Here is a 20,725-nt window from a genome sequence, read left to right on the forward strand (position 1 = left end):
AGAAAATGAAATTAAAAAAAAAAAAAATATTATAAATTAAACATTAAACTAACAATTATTAGATAAGTGTCCGAGAACACTGTCTTTCTTGTTTTAGTGCCGTACAGCACTTTTACAATGCAGGGGGTGTGTTAAATATACTTTTACACACACTCCTACATGACATTACCGTTCACAGTATTACTTAAGTGTCCAAGGACACTTTCTTCATTTATTTAGCACCATATGGCACTTTTACAATGCAGTGGGTGGGTTCTGGATACTATAACACACTCCCTACATGGCATTCCCTTCAGATTTATTCATTTAAGTGTCCGAGGACACTTTCTTTATTGTAAAGTGCCACTTTGTGAGTGCAGGGGGCATGTTACAGATCTGTGAGGACTGTAACACACCCACTAGCACTGATTCAGTATAGGGCTCCTCCTCAGTAATGTGCCTTCATTAATATGCAAGGCGCACTGCCGAGAGGGAGATGCGGATACGGACACCATTCTCTCCGTGCAGGAATAACACTATTCCTACATGGAGTTTACTAAATCCAGGGATTTGAAAGAAAGGATAAGGAAAATGAAAGCTGAGACATGAGATAGCTGAAATAAAATTACCAGATATTGCTTAACTATAGAAATATACCTCGGGTAATATCAGGTTTGTCTCCTGCAGAAATATTGATTTTGAAATGGCTATAATCCAAATCTGTTGTACTATTAACAAATTTAAAAGCAAAAACAAAAAAAGTCTAGCCCTGTGCAGGAGGTGTGACAAAAACTATAACATAAGCAAAAGCTAGGAGTGATTTATTTAAAATGACGTATATATGTGCTTCCTAAAATAGCAATTTTTGCTAAGTGTTGTAACATATTCTAAACATAACTATAAAGACAGTAGCACTGGGGTCTGGATTAAGGGTAATAAATACAACTGTTCATTTAGAAACTCACATCCCCAGACATATTATAATGCCTATGAGTATAAGCATCTTCATGCTGAATTCATTATTATGTGCTATATTTCCATATACATAGCTAAAAAATGTTTGGTGTAAATATTTTCTTCCTCCTCTTTCAATAAAGAGTTAAGCATCTTTGCATGTAAAACACATGAAAAAACAAGTGCTGACTTCTGTTCTTGGAAGAAAAAAATATTATTAAAGTAAAACAAAAATTGTAATCTTTAGAAAAGAGGACAGTTTTCTAAACTTAGTCACTTGACCCAAGAATCATCTCAGCAAACTGGATTCTTACCAACACAAGCCATTTGTGCTATATCAAGGCGATATCCATCACTGCAGTCACAGGTGTAACCCTCAGGTACACGAATGCATCTTCCATTCTCACATCCGTTCAGAATGCCACACTCTTCATGTCGTAGACCTTCAAACTGCTCATAGCGTTCTAAATGGAATACAATGTCACTCCTGTTAGAAGCTGATCTGTTTAATGCTTTCTCTTTAGATAATCTGAAGTATGTTTTGTTTATTTATTTATTTATTTTTTGCTTGTATTTCTTTTCTGGGGTAGATCACTGATTTTCATGTACGCTTTTCAGACTCAGCATGGAAGCAGTGTCTCATTAAGTGATTTGTTCAGAGTCACACAGTGAGGCAATGGAAGCTTTGGTGAGCATAATTGCAATGAATGCCAGCACTGAACATGTTTCTTTAAATATCAATTTACATACTCCTGAATCCACAGTTACCTAACACAAATCACTACAGCTACTGACTATCTATGAGCAATTAATAATGCTATTACTCTCATATGCCATGATAAAGAAATGCAAATAACACTAAATTAGGTTAAATGGACAATGTACATTTAGGAATATTTCATTAAGTACAACAGCTACAAATTTACTTTAATAACATGCCTCAAAAATAAAAGTAAAGACATCACTTACTTTTTTTAGCTTCTGTTTCTTCCCACACTGCCCTCTAACCATCAACTCTCCTCTCAGCCAACTTGTTCTTTTGCTACCCCTTCACTGGGGCTATCATTTAGGCAGCTATTGGCAGAAGTCTTCTTTGTAATCCCTAACATCCCACTGCTTGGTGTCTGACTTGATCATTCATTTATGTAAGAGTAAAGCAATGCTCACTCTTCTAACTGGAAGGCACGCATGACCTTCCATGCAAGATACAACCTCTGCTGAAGTAGTGTGACAGCAGCCACATGCACTTCCTTGGTCTAAGAGGTGTACATCATTTCCCTGTCCTGCAGTGGGTTTCACATCGCAGCAGACTGGACCACAACTCTTCCACTGGGATGAATGAACTGGATGCAGTCCTGGAGTTGGTGTGTGTATAATGTATATAAAACATTTAGTGTGGTTGGGGTGCAGAGGGGCTTTCCTCCTTTCTCAAAGATTTGTTTCTGTGTTTTAGACTTTTTGACACACCCATTTTTGAGATTAACCTTTTCAGAAACAAATGAGTTGAATTAGTGTGTTTTGATCACTTGTTGAGAACTCTTTACATCCCTAAATGTACATACAGATGGTAGCAGACAATTTCAGGGCACTAATAGGATTTGCAGTTATACAGTTCGTTGTCAGGAGGTAAGGATGACTATTGCTCAATTTGTTATTGGGCAGAAAATACTCATCTGTTACAGTTTAGAGGCTGGACACTATGGTTGGTTCATTGTTACTGGTTAAAGAACATGTATAAACTGTTATTAGTCACTGAGGATGTTAAACTCCCTGCTGGGGACCTGCTTTTGACATGTAGCACAGACTCTGAAGAGTTAGATTATGGCAACTGTGTGCAGGGGCTGTCATTTTTTATTTGAGGACAGGTAACTACACTTTGGTGTTATATTATTCTGGTAGCTAGAAAAATGTACTTACTTATAGGGTGAATCAGATTACTTCGTGAGGACTGGATAGATCTCTTCTATGTCATTTACTCAAGTGTTCAGATATCTGTAGTGTCTGATATCACTGGGTGGCATGCTTAACAAAGAAAATCGCTTAGGCAAAAGAGAAAAAATTGTTATAGTCCTGTAGATGATGGCCAGAGCAGGTGCGCTGTCTTCCCAGGCCATCCAGAAGACATAGTAAGTTCTTCAAGATGGGAAATGGCAGCAAAAGGGATAATGAGGAAATAAAAGAAGCATTAAAAGAAGAGCTGGTCTGACTGTTAAAAGACAGAACCATGAGAGAGCATCAAGTAGAACAAAATAAATGCATGTCACACAGCAATACCTCAGCTCCCAGCTTACCTACACATCTGAAGAACTAAGCTGAAACCACTGTAAAACACCACTGATAGGTTAGAAGCATGCAGACCTGAAGATTTTATTTATTTTTAATTCAGGGGGATCTATGTCATGCATGTTCACATTCTGCTAATGGCCATAAACTTCAGACAGTAAGAGTCAAATATGATTAAAGAATAACCAAAGCTTAAATGAAATTATAAGATAAAATCAGGAAATGACTGAAAATATCCCAAAGAAATCGTACTGCTTTACAATATATCATTCCAATGTGCTACACAAGTCTGCACACTAACACTGCTTTTCACCTCACTGCTATGTCAAAAATCTTCTTTCTTGTACCCAACATGTTACTCCTGTAAAGCTACATTCTTTGGTACTTACGTATTATCGCAACCACATCTGTAGGCCCCATGTGGGCCGACTTTATAGTGAAGTAAAAAGGGGTGTGTGAAGTCCCAAACAGCTTTGCATCACCTTGCTTCTGAAAGAGGAACTACAATAACGGGCAAATTCCTTTTCCCTGATAGTGTCGTTTACCACCTTAACTTCATGCAAAATGAAATGAACAGGGAACAACAAGTAATGCAACTGTTAGTACTTCAAGAAGCCCTGATTCTTCCACAGTGCAATCTAATTATTGTGTCTAGTGTTACTGAATGCTCATGTAAGGAAAGCGATTAACAGCCAAATACAAACCATTCAAAGGCATACTCTGTGTTGAGCCAAAGCATGTTACACAGGCTCGCAGTGCTATACATAACCAAATACAATCTAAAAAGAACATAATACTGCCAGTCCAAAAAATTACCAGTTGCACAGCTATACATGACAAGACACAACTTAAAAAGAACACATGACTGCATGTCCAAAAAAGTAACCAATTGCACCCCTTACTTCAGCCCTCCATGAAGTCGGAGCAAAACAAAATGGTTAGAAATATACATGTGAAAAAGCACCTTAATCACAAGCCTGAATAGCTGCTTAGTATGCCTTAAAGAACTTTTCCATTCAGTCACGGCACTAAATGACGGTACCCAGGAAGACAACTTTTCTCGTTACTCCTGGTCCTGTTTCAGAAGCAATGGGATAAAAAAGCAATTTGAAGTTTACATATCCCATTTCACTGTAACATCAAGTAGTTTCAGTATGACTTTACTAGTTAGGGTGACTTCCAAATGTGGTTGCGATAATGCGTAAGTACCCATTCTTTCATTTATCTTCTGACTTTCATTTAACTAGATCAATAGTTCACATGCTAATAAACTGCATTTTCTTTCTTTGCTCATTCTCAATCTGTCTCTCTCAAGGTTTACTTTTATATTCTTAAATTTCCACCTCTTTTTGAAGGCATCACTTTCTTGGACATACAGACGTGTTTAATGTCTCATTCCTGTTTTTAGGGTGTGTATATTAAACTCTTTTTTCAGCCTTCATTTGCTGGCGGTGTAAGTCCTGCTTTATTTTAGTTCTCATCTGAACTATTTCTATATTGTGTGTCCTTTAAGAAACAGGGATTGCAGACGTATACCACACAGAATCTAAAATGGGATCATTTTTCCTTCCTTGCTTTCTGTTTGCAGTGTGTGTGCTCATTCATCAGTCTAGACATGAAGTCATCCCTCAAGGTTCCTCTCATGTTGCTTTCATGCCTCAGAATGATTTCATAAAGGTGTGTCTTCCTTTTGTTATAAGTACTGTTTAGTTGGCTCCAAATTATATAACACCAATTCTAAAAACATGTTTTTGGGAGAGTCAACCCCCCCCCACACACACACACACACATTCTCAGGTTGACACTGCTCAGGATAAGTGAACCCCACACTACTACCACAGCAACCTAGCTCATGGGCATGAAACTCTGCCCTGTTGTGCATTATTGACAATTGGCTACTATGTGAAAAAAAAAAAAAAAAAACTATTGTTCCCTAGTATATTAATACTTCACTAACTCCAAGCAGCAGTATGTAGGAATTACCTTGTCCTGATTTTAGACATACTTTATTGCTCACAGTACATGAAAGCTGTATTACAAGAAATGGGGGGTATTTAAAAGAGGTGCAATGTGTCTCACACCGTTTCACCATTTGTACTTTTGTTATAAATGCCATAAACAGGATCAGTTGTACTGAGAATTGTGGTACCTTGTGTTTAGTCAGACTATACCCAATAACCATGACTCTACACATTCTGTTGTTTGCTTGATATGTACATTGGAAGACATCTGTGTTTGCATTTAGTAACCTGACAACTTGTTAACATTTTATGTAGGACTGTTTCATCGGACTTCCAAATCCATATAAATACATATAAAACACAGAAAAGTAATTCCACTACCAGTGCAGTCAGAAATTAGTTTCAATTCTGAATTAATTCAGTCATTCTGAAAGTAATAAAAAAATATAGATTAAAAAAGAAATATATATATGGGTCCCCCAAGATGATCGATTCTACATTTTGTTGAAAGATTTCTGGGTATGTAATTTTTAACAAATGCACTCTTTATCAGGTGCACTGTGGGTCAACTTGGAGATTTTGAACAGATGAAAATGGATTTTGGAAGGTAAGATTTTGACTGTTATGTTAACAAAACCTTTGCATATATTGAAAATGTTGGCATCAGCGGGTAGAAGAGTGTGCATGTGAGTGCTTATGGGTTAGGGTTAGGCAGAAGGCTAGGTTAAGGAATAGGTTTAGTGTTGTTTGAGTGTATGTGAGTTAGGGTAGGCAAGGGAAAAGGTTTAGTGTATGAAATGTTTTCCAGTTAGGGGCAATAGCAGGGTTAGGCTTAGAGTAAGCATGAGGCAAAAGCTGTCCTGCGCCACTTTCTAATTTGTGCTAACCCTAACTCTACACTTTATCTTAGAAAAGCCCTTTATATAACACTCCTACTATTCAGACAAATTTAGTCTATAGGTAGTTGTAGAATTTTCTGATAGATTCAGAAAAGGAAACTCTTTTCCTTTTGTAATCTGTTCTATTTTGTTCTATTTTTTTCTTTTTTTTGGAATGCTGGCATCGATCATTTGTGATGAGATACTTGTGCATTTTGGTCATGAGACATAAACCCATATAAATATATATATATATACATATACATATATATACACACACATATATATATATATATATATATATATATATATATATGAGGAATCAGTTTGGTTGACAAAGCAACAATGTCAATGCCAAGAACATTGACCACAAAAGGTCAACAAGGCAAATGTTCAGAAGCAACTGCACATGCATGAACAAAATTCGGGTCTATATTAGAACACCGAACTTTCAAAATTTCTAGTGTTCTAATATTGACCCGTTTTCAGTGAACGCTGAAAATATCGAAGAAACAGAAAACTGAATTTTTTCCTAGGGAAAGAATTTGGTTGTCCATTACTGTTGCTTTGGTATTTTCAGCGCTGTGGTAGAAAGTTACGGATCGGGTTCAAGTAAGTATGTGATTGTGAGGGTTAGGGCGGGTTAGGTGAGTTAGGGTTTGGGCGCGGGTCAGGTAACTGTGCAATTGTGTGGATGTGAGGGTTAGGGTGGGGTAGTTGAGTTTGGGTTAGGACACGGGTGCAGTGACTGTGTGATAGTGATGGACCTTAGGGTTAGGGTTTGGCAGGAGTGGCCTTAGGTCAACTGGTACCCCAGGCAAAAGGGCTCCATGGTGCCCCCCTGGCACCACCAGGTGCCCCCATCCTGGTCTACCTACACTAAATAAATACTGGAAAAGTGCCCCTGCTAGAGCGGCACCCTAGGCGGCCGCCTAGTTAGCCTATGCCTAAGGCCGGCTATGGGTTTTGGTTAAGGTAAGTGGATAGTTAGTGGAGTATGTATAGTATAGTGTAGGGTTAAGTGTAAGAGTTTAGGTGTATGTGTGTGGATTGCTGTTTGTTTGGTGTGCTTGTGTTGTGTGTATGTGTTTTGGAACAGCAAATTTTTTCCCCAGGAAAAAATTTGCTGTTCTGTATGTTCGATGTTTTAAATTTTCGATTAATATGGTTTGATATTAGATCACTCAAAATTTTGGAAGTTCGGTGTTCTAATATAGACCCACAAAATTCTCCCTTCACGCAATCAAACAAACAACAAAAAAAAACAGACAACATAATTTATCATTGCAGCAAGCATTATACAAATACACACACACACACACACACACACACACACACACACACACACACACACACACGTTTATGTAGATGTCATTTATTTAGCATTTGCTAATCAGGTAAACGGGGTTGGCTCTCATTCACAGATCCTTTTAAGCCATGACCTGGACCAGCGAAGTAAGGCAGAATATGAATCTACATGGAGGGCTCATTAAAGCTAGCACACTTTGAAAGGTGGAGAATAAGAACAATTATGTAGATAGCATACCATGATAGTAGAGATTCAAATACATCACAGTTGCAATATTCATTTCTTCTGAGACTTCTCTGCTGGTTATTCTGTCCATCCAGAATATCTTTAAGAATTCATACTTCTTTTTCCAAAGTGGTGTATGCCCTCTTCTAGACACTCGAGAACACGATATAAGAAATACACATGACCTTTTCAGAGAATTCTTGCCCACTAAATACAGAAAGCTCCTTGTCTGCAGCTCTATATTAAATATCGCTAAGATGAGGTGAATGGACAACCTGACAGATATTGCAATAACCTAGGTTATGGGGAAATAAGTGGGTGGCATGACAGTCACACTCTGTGTTTGGGCCTTACCTAGGTTCATAACTCTATCCTAGCCCAGTGACGGGTGAGGGGAAGACAAGGGATAAGGAACAGTGAAAGGAAGGGGATGCCCACCCTGGACCTAAAGGACAGGAGAGGAGAAAAGAGATGGTTAGAAATATGTACTGCAACAATGACTTATTTGAATGTTATATGTTACCTAAACAGTTGCACTACATTTATTAGGTCATAGATGAGGTATTCCTTATTTCTGGGATGACTCCCACAGATTACTCAGATAGGGTGGTGTACGTGCAAGAATGCCCTGTAGGACAGCCTTAGTAAACCCTGTTACATGACTAGACAATGTGTCCAGTTTTTAGTGTATGGGAAATGTGTGGACTGAGGACCAGGTGGCTGTCATACATTTCTTGCACGAAAGCCACTATATTGGCTGCTGTACTGGTAGAGTGAGTTTTTACTGGACCAGACATGCTTTGGCCCTTGTTGTGGTATGAGAAATGAATACACTGGTAGAGCCATCTGGAAATGGTCAGTTTTGCCATTGGCTGTCTTTTCTTCTTATCAGCAATACAGAAAAACAACTTATCAGTTTTTCTGAAGTCTCTAGTCCTGTCCAGATTAAACTGTAGCTGCCTGTACAGAAGCACTATGGATAGAGTTCTTTCTCCCCTCTTTTGATAGCAGGGAATGAAGCCTGATAGCTGGATGGCCTGATTGAGGGTAAACTCCGATAGTACTGTGGCATAAAGGAAGGAAGGAAGGGAGAAAAGCAGATTAATGATTGCAGCTCCTTGATTCTCATAGCTGAGATTATGGCTAACAGAGGGGAGGTAGTCCAGGAGAATTCAAAGGAACATTAGCTGCTGGCTCAAAGGGAGATTGTGTGAGCTTTTCAAGTAGGTTTTACAAGCCCCAAAGGAAGCATCACTCATTTCCTTGGTGACAGAATTTGCAGGACCCACTTGAGAAACCGCTTAGGTCCCAGGGAAAGTGCCACTCTTTTCCTTCATGACCAAATGTGCAGGACCCCCTTGAGAAACTGTTTAATCTTGGATAGGCTAGCTAGGGGAGGATCCTAAGGCAGGTGAGACCTTAATGGAGGTGTAGACTAGTCCAGCATTAAGCAAGTCACTTAGATATTGCTGGATCATGGGCATCCCTGTTCTCCATAGTTCCTGTCCTCTTGCCTGGCATCAGGAGAAGAATCTTTTTCCCTTTAGAGAATTCTCATTTTAGGAGACCTAGAGCCCTTAAAAATTTTGAGCAAGTCTTCAGTGTCAGGTACCAGAACTGCATTAAACACCCCAGGTTTGCAGGTGGAGAGGGTAGCTATCACACAGGCCTCTTCATAGGTTCCTGGACCAAAACACTTTCAGATGTCTGTTTTGTCTGCAAGAAAAAAGATCTGTCTGTGGAACACACCACCTGTGCATTATTTGTAAAAATACCTTCTGGTGTAACATGCACTTATGAGGGACTGACTTGGTCCTGCTTAGCTTGTCTCCCACAAAGTTTAGTGTCTAAGGCATACACACTGTCTTTAGAAGCACATTATTCTGGACAGGTACTTCCCAAGCTAACATGGCTAACTTGCATAATAGGAGTGAACTTCTCCCACCTTGTTTGTTCAAACAACAAATAATTGTGGTCTTGTCTGACACCACTTGGTGGGTCCCCTCTTTCCAAGGCTGGTTCATTGCTCTCAGGCAGGGGCTGAGTGACAGCATTTCTTTTATGTATTTGTTTTTCCTCTGCTGGTGATCCCATAAGCCCTGTATTTTCAGAAATGGGAGTAAGCACCCCAGGAAATGTCTGAGACATCTATAAAGATGGACTAGTGGGGGATTACTGGGTAAGGACACTCCATGCTGAGTCTGCCCTATACCACCCACTAATCTAGTTCCCTTGCTGCAGAGAGTATTTAGAAAATAAAGCCTTTGACTAAAAAGGAAAACAAAATGTTATTAATGATTATCAGAATAATTCTTATTAATATTATTACTACTGCTTTCAATACCATTCTGCATACTTTTGCATATTGATTGTATAGTGTCATTGTTAATGCGTATTGACTGTATTTTTTTAATTCTTACCTCATGTATTGCTGTTAAGATGCTATCTCCTTTCAGCCTATCAAAAGGAATGCAGACAGAGATGCTATGACAGGGAATGGACTTCGAAGCTGAATACATAAATTGGACCTTATTCTGCTCTGAGACATTAACGTCTGAAGAGGTCAAAACGTGTAATAGATATCACACACACAAAGACACACACACACACACACACACACACACACACACACACACACACACACACACACACACACACACACACACACGCGCGCGCCAAAGGCTAGTGTATAAAGCTAAGGAAAATTATAATTATGTGTGCGTTTTCTCAAAGAACAATAACCCTGCAGAGAGAAAGAAAGAAGTTGTCCCAAAGGCCTGACACTTGAAAAGAATTATTTGTTAATTATGTGTCAGTAGCTGAAATCATCCAAAGCAGAAAGAGAACAGGGAAAACTTCAAGTTTTCCCTCCTTTTGACAACAGTTATATGCAGACTTTTAAGAAATTCAGACATGCAGTCATACTTCAGTGGAAGGTTGGGCACCGGACTGGCAACTCGACACCATAAAAACTCTACTGCCAATCATGAGCGGACAGGTGATCCACTGTGGCGACCCCTGACCAGGTAAAGCCGAAAAAAGAAGAATAAGACATGCAGTCATACGAGCTTCCTTGATAGCACAGAACTCCTTGCATATATCACTGAGGAATGCAATGCAGTCGCACTCTGACAAAGGAACTAAAGACAGTGAGATAAAAAGAGATCTAGTTTTAGTAAAGATGTATCTTCCCTAAGAAGGAAATAAGCTAATTTCTGCTCTGCAATTAAATGGATATTTGCCCAAGGAGTAAAACACAGATTAATTCCCCAGAGAGTGGACACAGAAATCAGAACCATTTTTTTCTTTGCTCACTGAAGGCCAAAGCCCCTTTTGGATAAAAATAAATCTTTTTTTTTTTTTTTTTTTGGACATAAAGATGGCATTTGACCTGCCTGACTGTTTGCCAAAGTAAACTGAAGTAAGTGACCTTTTTTCTGACTTATTAATGGTGTTCAACACTTTTAATGCCTACTCATTAAGTTGCTCATTTATTTGTAATACTGTAATAAAGTCTCATTTTAATACAAACTCAACCTGGTGTATGCTGTCTGTTTTAATTCTTAGTTTGATTTGAATCTAGAAAAGTATATTAGATAAATAATATGAGGATATTCAACCATATGCCATGTGTACCTTGCCAATAAGCTTCTCTCAGGTTTTACCAACCTTTTTCTTGGATGACAAGGCCTGTAAATCCCTAAGTATATTTTAGGGCACCAATCCATTTGTCTAAGATATATTTAAAGGCGACATGGAGTAACATTGATTGACTTCAAGAGCAAGGGGAGACACTGGGTAATGAACTTATCTCTCCGTTTTGCTTTGTTACCTAATGTAAATTAAGATCTCTTGTTGTACTGTTGGCTACATAATCTGACAAATCAAGAAAGAGGAGGTCCTTCAGGGCATGGAAGCAAAGGACAATTTTCCCATCAAGAGTCTATAAGACATAGTGTACAGGGATAATGATTCCATCCTTTCCTGATAACTAAGATTTTGAGGCCCGAGATCCTTTTTTATTAGGAACTTCTACATTTTTTTTTATTTTTTAATGGGTTTAGTGAGAACCATGCCAAAGGATTCATTATATTCTATAATGGGGTTAACCAGGGCAGAGTACATGGGAACATGATGAAAAAGTGACTTGTAAACCAAAGGATGTTTGCTGATTTTTGTGGTACATGGGAACAATAACTAATTTTTTTTTTTATAGATGAGATGCCCTTTGTTATTAATTGTGAAATAATAAAAGGATTTTCTGACTACAGGTGCTACATGGTGCTCAAGTTCCTGATAACAGACTCATGGTTGAGTGGGGTGCTTTGGATACTGTAGGTGATAGGAATTTGTTTTCCAACAGAGGTGATACTTCAGTGTTAACATTTAGTTTGAGACCTTTTTCATTGCAGCAGAAGTTAATGCCTATTGTCTGTTAGTTTCATTTTAAAGGTATTAGAATCACTGATTGATTTAACTATTACACCCTGCTTACACTCATCAGTGAACTCAGTCAGCCAGAGAGCCTTGCTGTCAGTGTTTAGGACAGAGAAATAAATGCTGAAAAGAACAGGGTCTGATGGGCTAGTGCCCAGGAGAGTATGGCTGCTTAATTTCTTAACGGAATTGTGACAGGCAGCAAAGTCAGTTACTTAGAGAAAGATCCATGGTCAATGAAGGCTGAATTTAATCAAAATGTGAGTTGATACACACACAGAAACTTTCACTGCTTAGCAAGTTCAAAGAAGTTTCCTTGAATGAAGGACTGCTTACACTGTTAAAAGATATGCCAATGGTGGTGGCAGAAGTCGGGCCAACCACATGACAGCAAACCAATAGCAAAAGAGTTAAGTAGTCTTGAAGGAAAGACTGGAACAACATGTTGCGTGGATCTTGCAAGTGGGGACAGCGCAAGACAGGCAATGTAAACAGACTTAGTCAGCAACAGGATAAAATCAACAATCTTGAAAACTGGGCCAGAAGAGGGAAAGCAAGTCTCAAGGGTATAACAGAGACCGTTGGATAAGGGGATTCACCTGATGGTGAAAAATATTCTGAAAGAGAGAATGCATTTACCAGCATATCTTTATTCAGTCCTCAAGAGTATCCCAGAATGGGAAAGAAAAACTTTAGCAGTGCTCCAAGGCATATATAAGCAGCTGTTCTAGCAGTGCTACAAGGCATGTACAAGCAGCTGTTCTAGCAGTACCCCAAGGCATGTACAAGTAGCTGTTCTAGCAGTGCTACAAGGCATGTACAAGCAGCTGTTCTAATAGTTCTCCAAGGCATGAATAAGCAGCTGTTCTAGCAGTGCTCCAAGGAATGCACAAGCAGCTGTTCTAGCAGTGCTCCAAGGCATGTATAAGCAGCTGTTCTAGCAGTGCTTCAAGGCAAGTATACATAGCAGTTCTAGCAGTGCTCCAAGGCATGTATAAGCAGCTGTTCTAGCAGTGCTTCAAAGCAAGTATACGTAGCAGTTCTAGCAGCGCTCCAAGGCATGTATAAACAGCTGTTCTAGCAGTGCTCCGAGACATGTATAAGCAGCTGTTCTAGCAGTGCTCCAAGGCATGTATAAGCAGCTGTTCTAGCAGTACTCCAATGCATGTATAAGCAGCTGTTCTAGCAGTGCTTCAAGGCAACTATACGTAGCAGTTCTAGCAGTGCTCCAAGGCATGTATAAGCAGCTGTTCTAGCAGTGCTTCAAGGCAAGTATACATAGCAGTTCTAGCAGTGCTCCAAGGCATGTATAAGCAGCTGTTCTAGCAGTGCTTCAAAGCAAGTATACGTAGCAGTTCTAGCAGCGCTCCAAGGCATGTATAAACAGCTGTTCTAGCAGTGCTCCGAGACATGTATAAGCAGCTGTTCTAGCAGTGCTCCAAAGCATGTACAAGCAGCTGTTCTAGCAGTGCTCCAATGCATGTACAACTAACTGTTCTAGCAGTGCTCCGAGGCATGTATAAGCAGCTGTTTTAGCAGTGCTCCAAGGCATGTATAAGCAGCTGTTCTAGCAGTGCTCCATGGCAAGTAAAAGCAGCTGAAAAAAAAACAGACCCAACCAGAGTAACATGAACTTGTTTATTAAATTATATAAATTTAAAATACAGGACTGAGCACTTTTGTCTTAACACCATACTAGACTTCTTCAGAATTTGGTTCTGTCATGACAAAGAACTAAATATATGGAACCTATAATCAAATGTCACAATTATGCATAATAAAAAGATGTCATAGTAAATAAATGAAGTGGCATATTTAAAGGAACAAGTACAAAACTGTTGCGTGTCTGCTAAAGTGCATGAGTGCTGAAACAATATATATATATATATATATATATATATATATATATATATATATATATATATGCTAAAACAATAATTATACATCTTAATAAAACATCAGATCTAAATAAATAACATAAAAGTGTTAAAATTCAAGTCTTCTTCTTCTGACTTTTTCCTGGTTAGGGGTCGCCACAGCGGATCACCTGTCCACTCATGATTGGCAGTGGAGTTTGTATAGTGTCAAGTTGCCAGCCCAGTGCCCAACCTTCCACAGAAGGCACACCCACACACACATTCATGCCTAGGGCCAATTTAGAGTGTCCAAATGTGGGAGGAAAACCGGACCACCCATGGGAAAACCCACAGGACCACAGGGAGGACATGCAGACTCTGCTCAAAAGGGATCCCAGCCAAGGATCGAACCAGAGAACTTCTTGCTGTGAGGCAGCAATGCTAACCACTGCACCACCATGGCGGCCTTTCAAAATAATGTTAAGCATAAAGTTAAAATTCAATCTGTGCCTAGTATTATAACATAGCTGCCTTCCTCTTGAGAATCCTTAGCAACAAAACAGTGCCATTAATGTCTGGTGTAGTCGAGGCATTAAGCCTCAACTGCCAAGTAATTCTTTAAATTCAAGGAGGGTTTCTAAATTTTAGACAACCAATTTATTTATAACAGAAAATAAAAACGTCTTAAAAGAAGGACATATAAGGTTATGCCTGTACAAAGCATTTGCAGCTTCCTTTTTCTTAACGTTGTAGACATGTTCCCTATTTGGTGTTGGAGATGTGATAAGGAAAAACCTTAGCAGTGCTCCAAGCAGCTGTTCTAGCAGTGTACAAGTAGACCACTTGCAGAAATAATAGTTACCAGTTGAAGAAATTTTCAGGACAATACATAAATATTGGAAAAATTGAAGCTAGTGTTGAGTAAAATAAATGGGGAATGTCCCAGTAGTGAACATGGGGGGGAATTTAGAAAAGGGCAAGGAAGTATTCTGGATATATGCAGTGTAGTGAAAATGCAACAAGCAAGAAGAATGGAAACAAACTTTATCTTTTCCATACATTCTGATGCAGGTACACATGAGTAGATTTGTGAGACAAACCCTTTTATCATGCAAGTTACCAGGGTCACAAGATAGATTACTATGACCACTGTCTACTCCCTGCATGACCCTTTCAAAGAAACACATAATATGTAGCAGACATAACCTGACCATAACAAATCTGAATTGTTGTGGCTTGAGTCTGATCAGTTTTAATGTGGTGGGGCCACTCTTATGGAAAGCCATCACAACTGCAGTGCACCATGACTGAGGAACACATCTTGTGGCAGAAATTAGGCTGAACAACTTAAGCAGGTGATTAGCAAGAACTCTTGTTAGACAACTTAATATTTTGTCGGAACCCACTGAAGAGGTATTATTGGTCTTGGAGAGCACTTTAAGGATGTGATCCTTTGAGTATTGTTGGGGAAGTGACTCATAAATGGTTTGATTGAGTCTAATAGTTTCAGGGGAGAAATTTGTAGCAAATCTGTTTGTAGTATATTTGCAGTGTCTTCGGGATTAGTGTGTGAGGGGTCAATGTAGATGAGTTTCAGCAGTGATGAGAATTATTCCTTAGTTTTCTAATGTAATTAAAGGAGTTACAATTATCCTTAGCCACAGATGCTAAACTTTGTTAATGGGATGCCTTGCTGGTCTTTATAGCTGCATTCATTTTCTTGGTAAGGCATTTTATATTTTCTTTGTAATGTGAGGTTACGGCTGTATTAAACTCTGTCTGTCAAGAGTCAAAATAAATTGCCTGATTTCTTTATGGAATACAACTCTGAAATTCCACTTGCAGACATAATTGTTACCAACTGAAGAAATTTCCCAGACAGAAGGTTTATATCAGCAGAGTTGGAATGTCTAAAATGAAGAAAAGTGAGCTATAACAAAATTTAGATCCCATGGTGGGAAGGATGAATCAGACACAGCCTGGAATGAAACACATCTTCCAGAAATACTTTACAGAGCTTGTGGATGGCTGAAGATGAGAATGTAAACCCTCAGTGGAATTAAAATTTGCAAACAAATGAACATGATGTATGATTAATTTTGATATGTGAACTAAGAAGGGAATTATGTGCAGTTTATTTGTCTATAGTGAAAACTTAAGTTATGTGCCTTGTGATGCCCATGCCCTGGCCCAGGAATCAAGGAGCCTCAGTCCTCACCACTAACACCAGTGAGGGGTTTCTCATGTAGGAGGAAAGGATAACAAATACACACAGTAAAGTGCAATTTCCCTTAAGAGCACACAGTGATCATAGTCAGTCTGGGACTGGTCGTTCACTTGCTCCCCAGGTCCCCAATAAGACTCCCCACTGGCACAGCTATAGGGTCCAGATCTCAGCCAGCTGGGCAAGGTAAAACCTCCAGCACCCTCTCTGTCCAACCAGTGCTTCGTGTCCCTGCCCATGTAGCTGACACACACACACTTTGTGATAGGAGTTTATACAACCACACAGACACTCCTGGGGAAGGCTGGCACAGGTTCTCCAGCTGTGCCCCTTTTACCCAGACTATACGGTAGAAATCACTGCCACCACCCAGCTAATATTTATCAGCTACTCAAAGGCCTTTAAAAGGGTGTCCAATTATTACTGTGCAATATTATTATCCAACTGGTAAGTGTGACTAAACAGTCAAGGCTTATTAGAATGACTTGGTACAGGATCACTATATACATGCAATGTACTCTAGAGCTTAAATTATCTCTACACAAAACAGCCACAGTTAAAATGGTTTAAAATATTTAATAATAAATAATTAAAAACACAAGACAATACATTTTACTACACAGTGCTAGTCAAGAGTATGGTTTATGATTTAATTAAAACTGCATGAAGGAGCATTGCTACAGTGAACTGAACTCTGGAAATACTGTTGTGAATGGTCTGTTTTTTTTTTCTATTATTTCTCATGTTTTGTTGCAAGAAAGTACTTTTCCTTTATCCTTGTAAATAAACCTTGAAAAAAGCTCTTTAACTACACTGGTTTTCTCAGCACTGTAGTGCTATCTCCTCATTTCTGACTCTACTGTCCCAAGGAATTTAATGCCATATGCAAACAGGAAAGTCACATCTTTATTTTTACTTTTGTGTGAGAAACAGACACAAAACATCAACTAATATAGATGACCTGACACATACTTGTCCTGCAAAAGTCAAGTCTGAACCTATAATATAAAAACAGTGTACATGAGAGTTATAATATGGAATAATGAATGCACAGCTCACCGACATGAAGTTTTCACCAATATGCGAACTTCTGTTTAGGCTGCCTGTGTTTTGTTCATGTTATTACCTTTTGTGAATCCTCCTGTGTGGCAGAAAGTGCAGGGGATAGAACCCCTTATGGAAGAAGAAAAGAAGTATTTTGCCATACTCTGTGTGTGTGTGTGTATATGAGTGGTATTGACTACTGCACATATTTACCTGACTGACAAGGGTAATTCTATAAAACATAAGCAATTATTTAATCTCACGTTCCTTGTTGCTAATGATAATATTAAAAAAGTGCATACAATTGGTCTGTATCTCTGAAGTGAGAAAACCAGAGAATAAAATGTCATTTAGAAATGTTGGATTTCATTATTAAAATCATTATTATGAAGTTACTTGAATGATTATAATCCACCAGTTTTCAGGGTGACTTGGTGTGATAATCAAGGATGTAGCCCTAACTACAGCCTGCATGATCCAAGATTGTTTAATGACTCAGGAAGGAGTGAAGAAAGGTGGGTGATGGAGGAAGTTTGTGAGTGGTATAAACTGATAGCTACTAATGTTGGGCTTTTTATATTTATGTACTTTCACGGAGATTAAGATACACCATGAACTGCTTTCTTGTTATTCATAAAGCATTCCTTTTTGCAATGTTTATTTCTGTGTTGATTTGTTTGTTATCTCAAGGCTGCAGCGTGTTCAGCTCAACTAATTATTGTATAAGTTATGGAATGAAATGTTTGGATATATCATTTCAAGAAGTGTTTCTATGTTGGCCCAGCACAACTGTAAATCTAAAACATTTTAATTTTGAATATTTAGTTTGTAAGTACCTTAGAGATACTTTAAATATGGATATGTTGAATATCATTAGAGCCAATCAAGTAGAATTTTCCTTCATAGTTAAGTTTAATTCATTGGTCCAGAGCAGTGTTTGCAGCCAAATTTAATTACTTGGTAGATTATATTGCTAGACATGTTTTGGCACATGAATTAATCTAAACCATAAAATTCACTGGCCACCTGGGAGTTGGAGAAGAATTGTACTAACAGATGTCAAATGAAAGTTAAGACTTCTAAGCAATATAATTTATTTTTTTAAATATTTTTTTTTTTATTATTTCAAATAAGATGTCTAAACATTACATGAAATAAAGATAAATAACATATTTACAATTCTAAAACATTACTAACTTCAAACCATTATATAACTATTTACATTGGTGTCTATGCAAATAACATTGAAATTCTATATTATATAGTTAGAAACATAAGATGATATATCTTATTCGATCTTTTTGAGTATTTCCAGTACTTTCATCCAAGAGTAATAGTAAGAAGTAGATCTTTTAGTTCTGTTCTTCACTGTTAATATTTCCATGTGAGCAACTGTTGTTGTTAAAGTCTCAAATTCCTTGAACGTAGGCGAAGCCTCATTTTTCCAGTGTATAGTTATGATTTTACGTGAAATTGCCAATAGTGACCATAGGATTTTAGTGTATTTTTTTGGTACACAGTTTGGAATAGGCGAGTTGAATAAAATTAAAGACTTTGTTAATTGAAAATTATCATTATAAACAGTCTGAAAAAATAGTTAATGGATTTCCAGTACATATTGAGACATATACATTCATAAAAAACATGCTGCCAATCTGCTTTTATCTTGGTATGGTATCTCCAACATTGATCTTCAATAGAATACATTTTGGCTAACCTATGTGGTGTATAGAAACTTCTGTGTAGATATCTCCAAGTGAATAATTGCCAGTATTTTGATAATGTAGAAAATTTGGAAGATTTTAGAATATTACTTTTTTCTTCTTCAACTGGAGGATGGTTGTTTATTAAAGTATAATAATCCCAGTATGATTTTTCATGATAGTTTTTTTTTTTTTTTTAACAATTTTATAGATATTAGACAAATAACCTGTACCCTGATAAGGCTGTTTTGTGATAAGAATAAGGTATTCAATGAGTTTTGGAGCTTCATGTCTAACTGAAGGTTGCATTTGTTCTATTTTATTTATAAGAAAATGCCTTAGATTTTGTAAAAATAGCCAATTGTCTTTATTTATATTATAATTATAAATTATCTGTTCCTTTGTTAGAATGTTCCCTTTCTCTATAAGTTGATGCCAAAAGAGTAATGTTTCTTCTTTAAGTATATTTATTTTAGATATTTGGAATGTATCTAGAATATTTGGTGTAAAAGCTATAGGGAAAATAAGAAAAATCCAAGAATTAATATTTGGTATTTTGTTTATATATGTTTTGAACACTGAAAGTGTAGAGCTTACATAGTTTGATGGCAATTTTTTAATATTATTCCTTTTCCCTAAAAAATAATCTTTTAACATCCATATAAAGGGTGATGGTATTACTGTTAAGTTGTCTTGTATGTGATTATAATTGATTTCTATGTAAATCTGCTCATGGGCTTGTTTCCATATAGGTGTGTATGAATTATTTAACCATAGTGTTATGTTTTTTAATAACAGATGTAATATATAAATCAATATCCGGTAAATTAATTCCACCATCTTCCCAATCTGGCAAATGTTTATTTAAGGCTATATGGGGTTTATTTGGAAACCATAGGAAATTTAAAATTAGTTTATTGTATCTTTGAATAATATATTTGGGAGGTAGCAATGAAAAATTTTGTATTAAGTATAATATTTTGGGAAATATGATTATTTTAATAAGATATAATCTGTCTGTTGTTGAAAAGATATATTTATTCCAGTAACCAATTGTTTGTTCTATTTTGTCTAGTATTTTATTATAGTTAAATATTAGAGAATCTGTTAATTCATTGAGTAGATTTATTCCCAAATATAATAATTTACTTTCTGTTACTATATATTTGGAAAATATTTTGTTTATATTATTATTATTTTTTTTTTTTACAATTACAGGGCATAATTTTAGTTTTGTTTTCATTAAATTTTAAGCCTGAAATATTTTGAAATTTATTCATGGAGTTAGTAGAGCATTCAAAGACTCATTTGCATCTGAGAGAGTTAATAGTATGTCATCAGCAAAGAGTTGGATTTTAAGGTTTAACATTTTATTAATACAAATGCCCTTTATGTTATTGTTTGATCTGATTTGATTTGCAAAGGGTTCTATGAGTAATGCAAATAACAATGGTGATAAAGGGCAACCTTGTTTAGTTCCCTTTTTGATTATTATAGGGCCTGATCTATATGATCCCAGTTTAACATATGCAGTAGATTTTTCATATAGTATTTGGATAAGATTATTAAAATTAGAAGGAAAGTTATATTCTTTTAAAACTAGTGAAAGAAAGTTCCAGTTAACCAAATCAAAAGCTTTATTAATATCTAATGAGATTACATTTAAATCTAGGACTTTATGTTTGCTATAATCTATTAATGTTAGTATTCTTTTAATATTATCTGAAGTATTTCTTCCTTTAATAAAACCTGTTTGATCTTTGTGAATTAAGAAAGGAAGAAAGTGTTTGATCCTATCTGCGTATATAGCCATAAACATCTTATAGTCTATACTGAGTAATGATATTGGCCTATATGAGGAACACTGCTTCT

The 20,725-nt window shown here is 37.1% G+C and overlaps 1 protein-coding gene across 1 annotated transcript in view; it reads right to left on the reverse strand.

Moving 5' to 3' along the window:
* Positions 1–20,725, reverse strand: part of LOC122805307 (latent-transforming growth factor beta-binding protein 4-like) — a 348,095-nt gene that overhangs the window by 57,109 nt on the left and 270,261 nt on the right. Inside the window, exon 5 of the mRNA XM_044075395.1 lies at positions 1,248–1,397. Coding sequence (XP_043931330.1) covers positions 1,248–1,397 — 150 coding nt within the window. The remainder of the gene's footprint in view (positions 1–1,247; positions 1,398–20,725) is intronic.

The sequence above is a fragment of the Protopterus annectens genome, chromosome 6.part1 (genome assembly GCF_019279795.1).
Source record: "Protopterus annectens isolate FY-2018-M chromosome 6.part1, PAN1.0, whole genome shotgun sequence".
Classification (NCBI taxonomy): Eukaryota; Metazoa; Chordata; order Ceratodontiformes; family Protopteridae; genus Protopterus; species Protopterus annectens.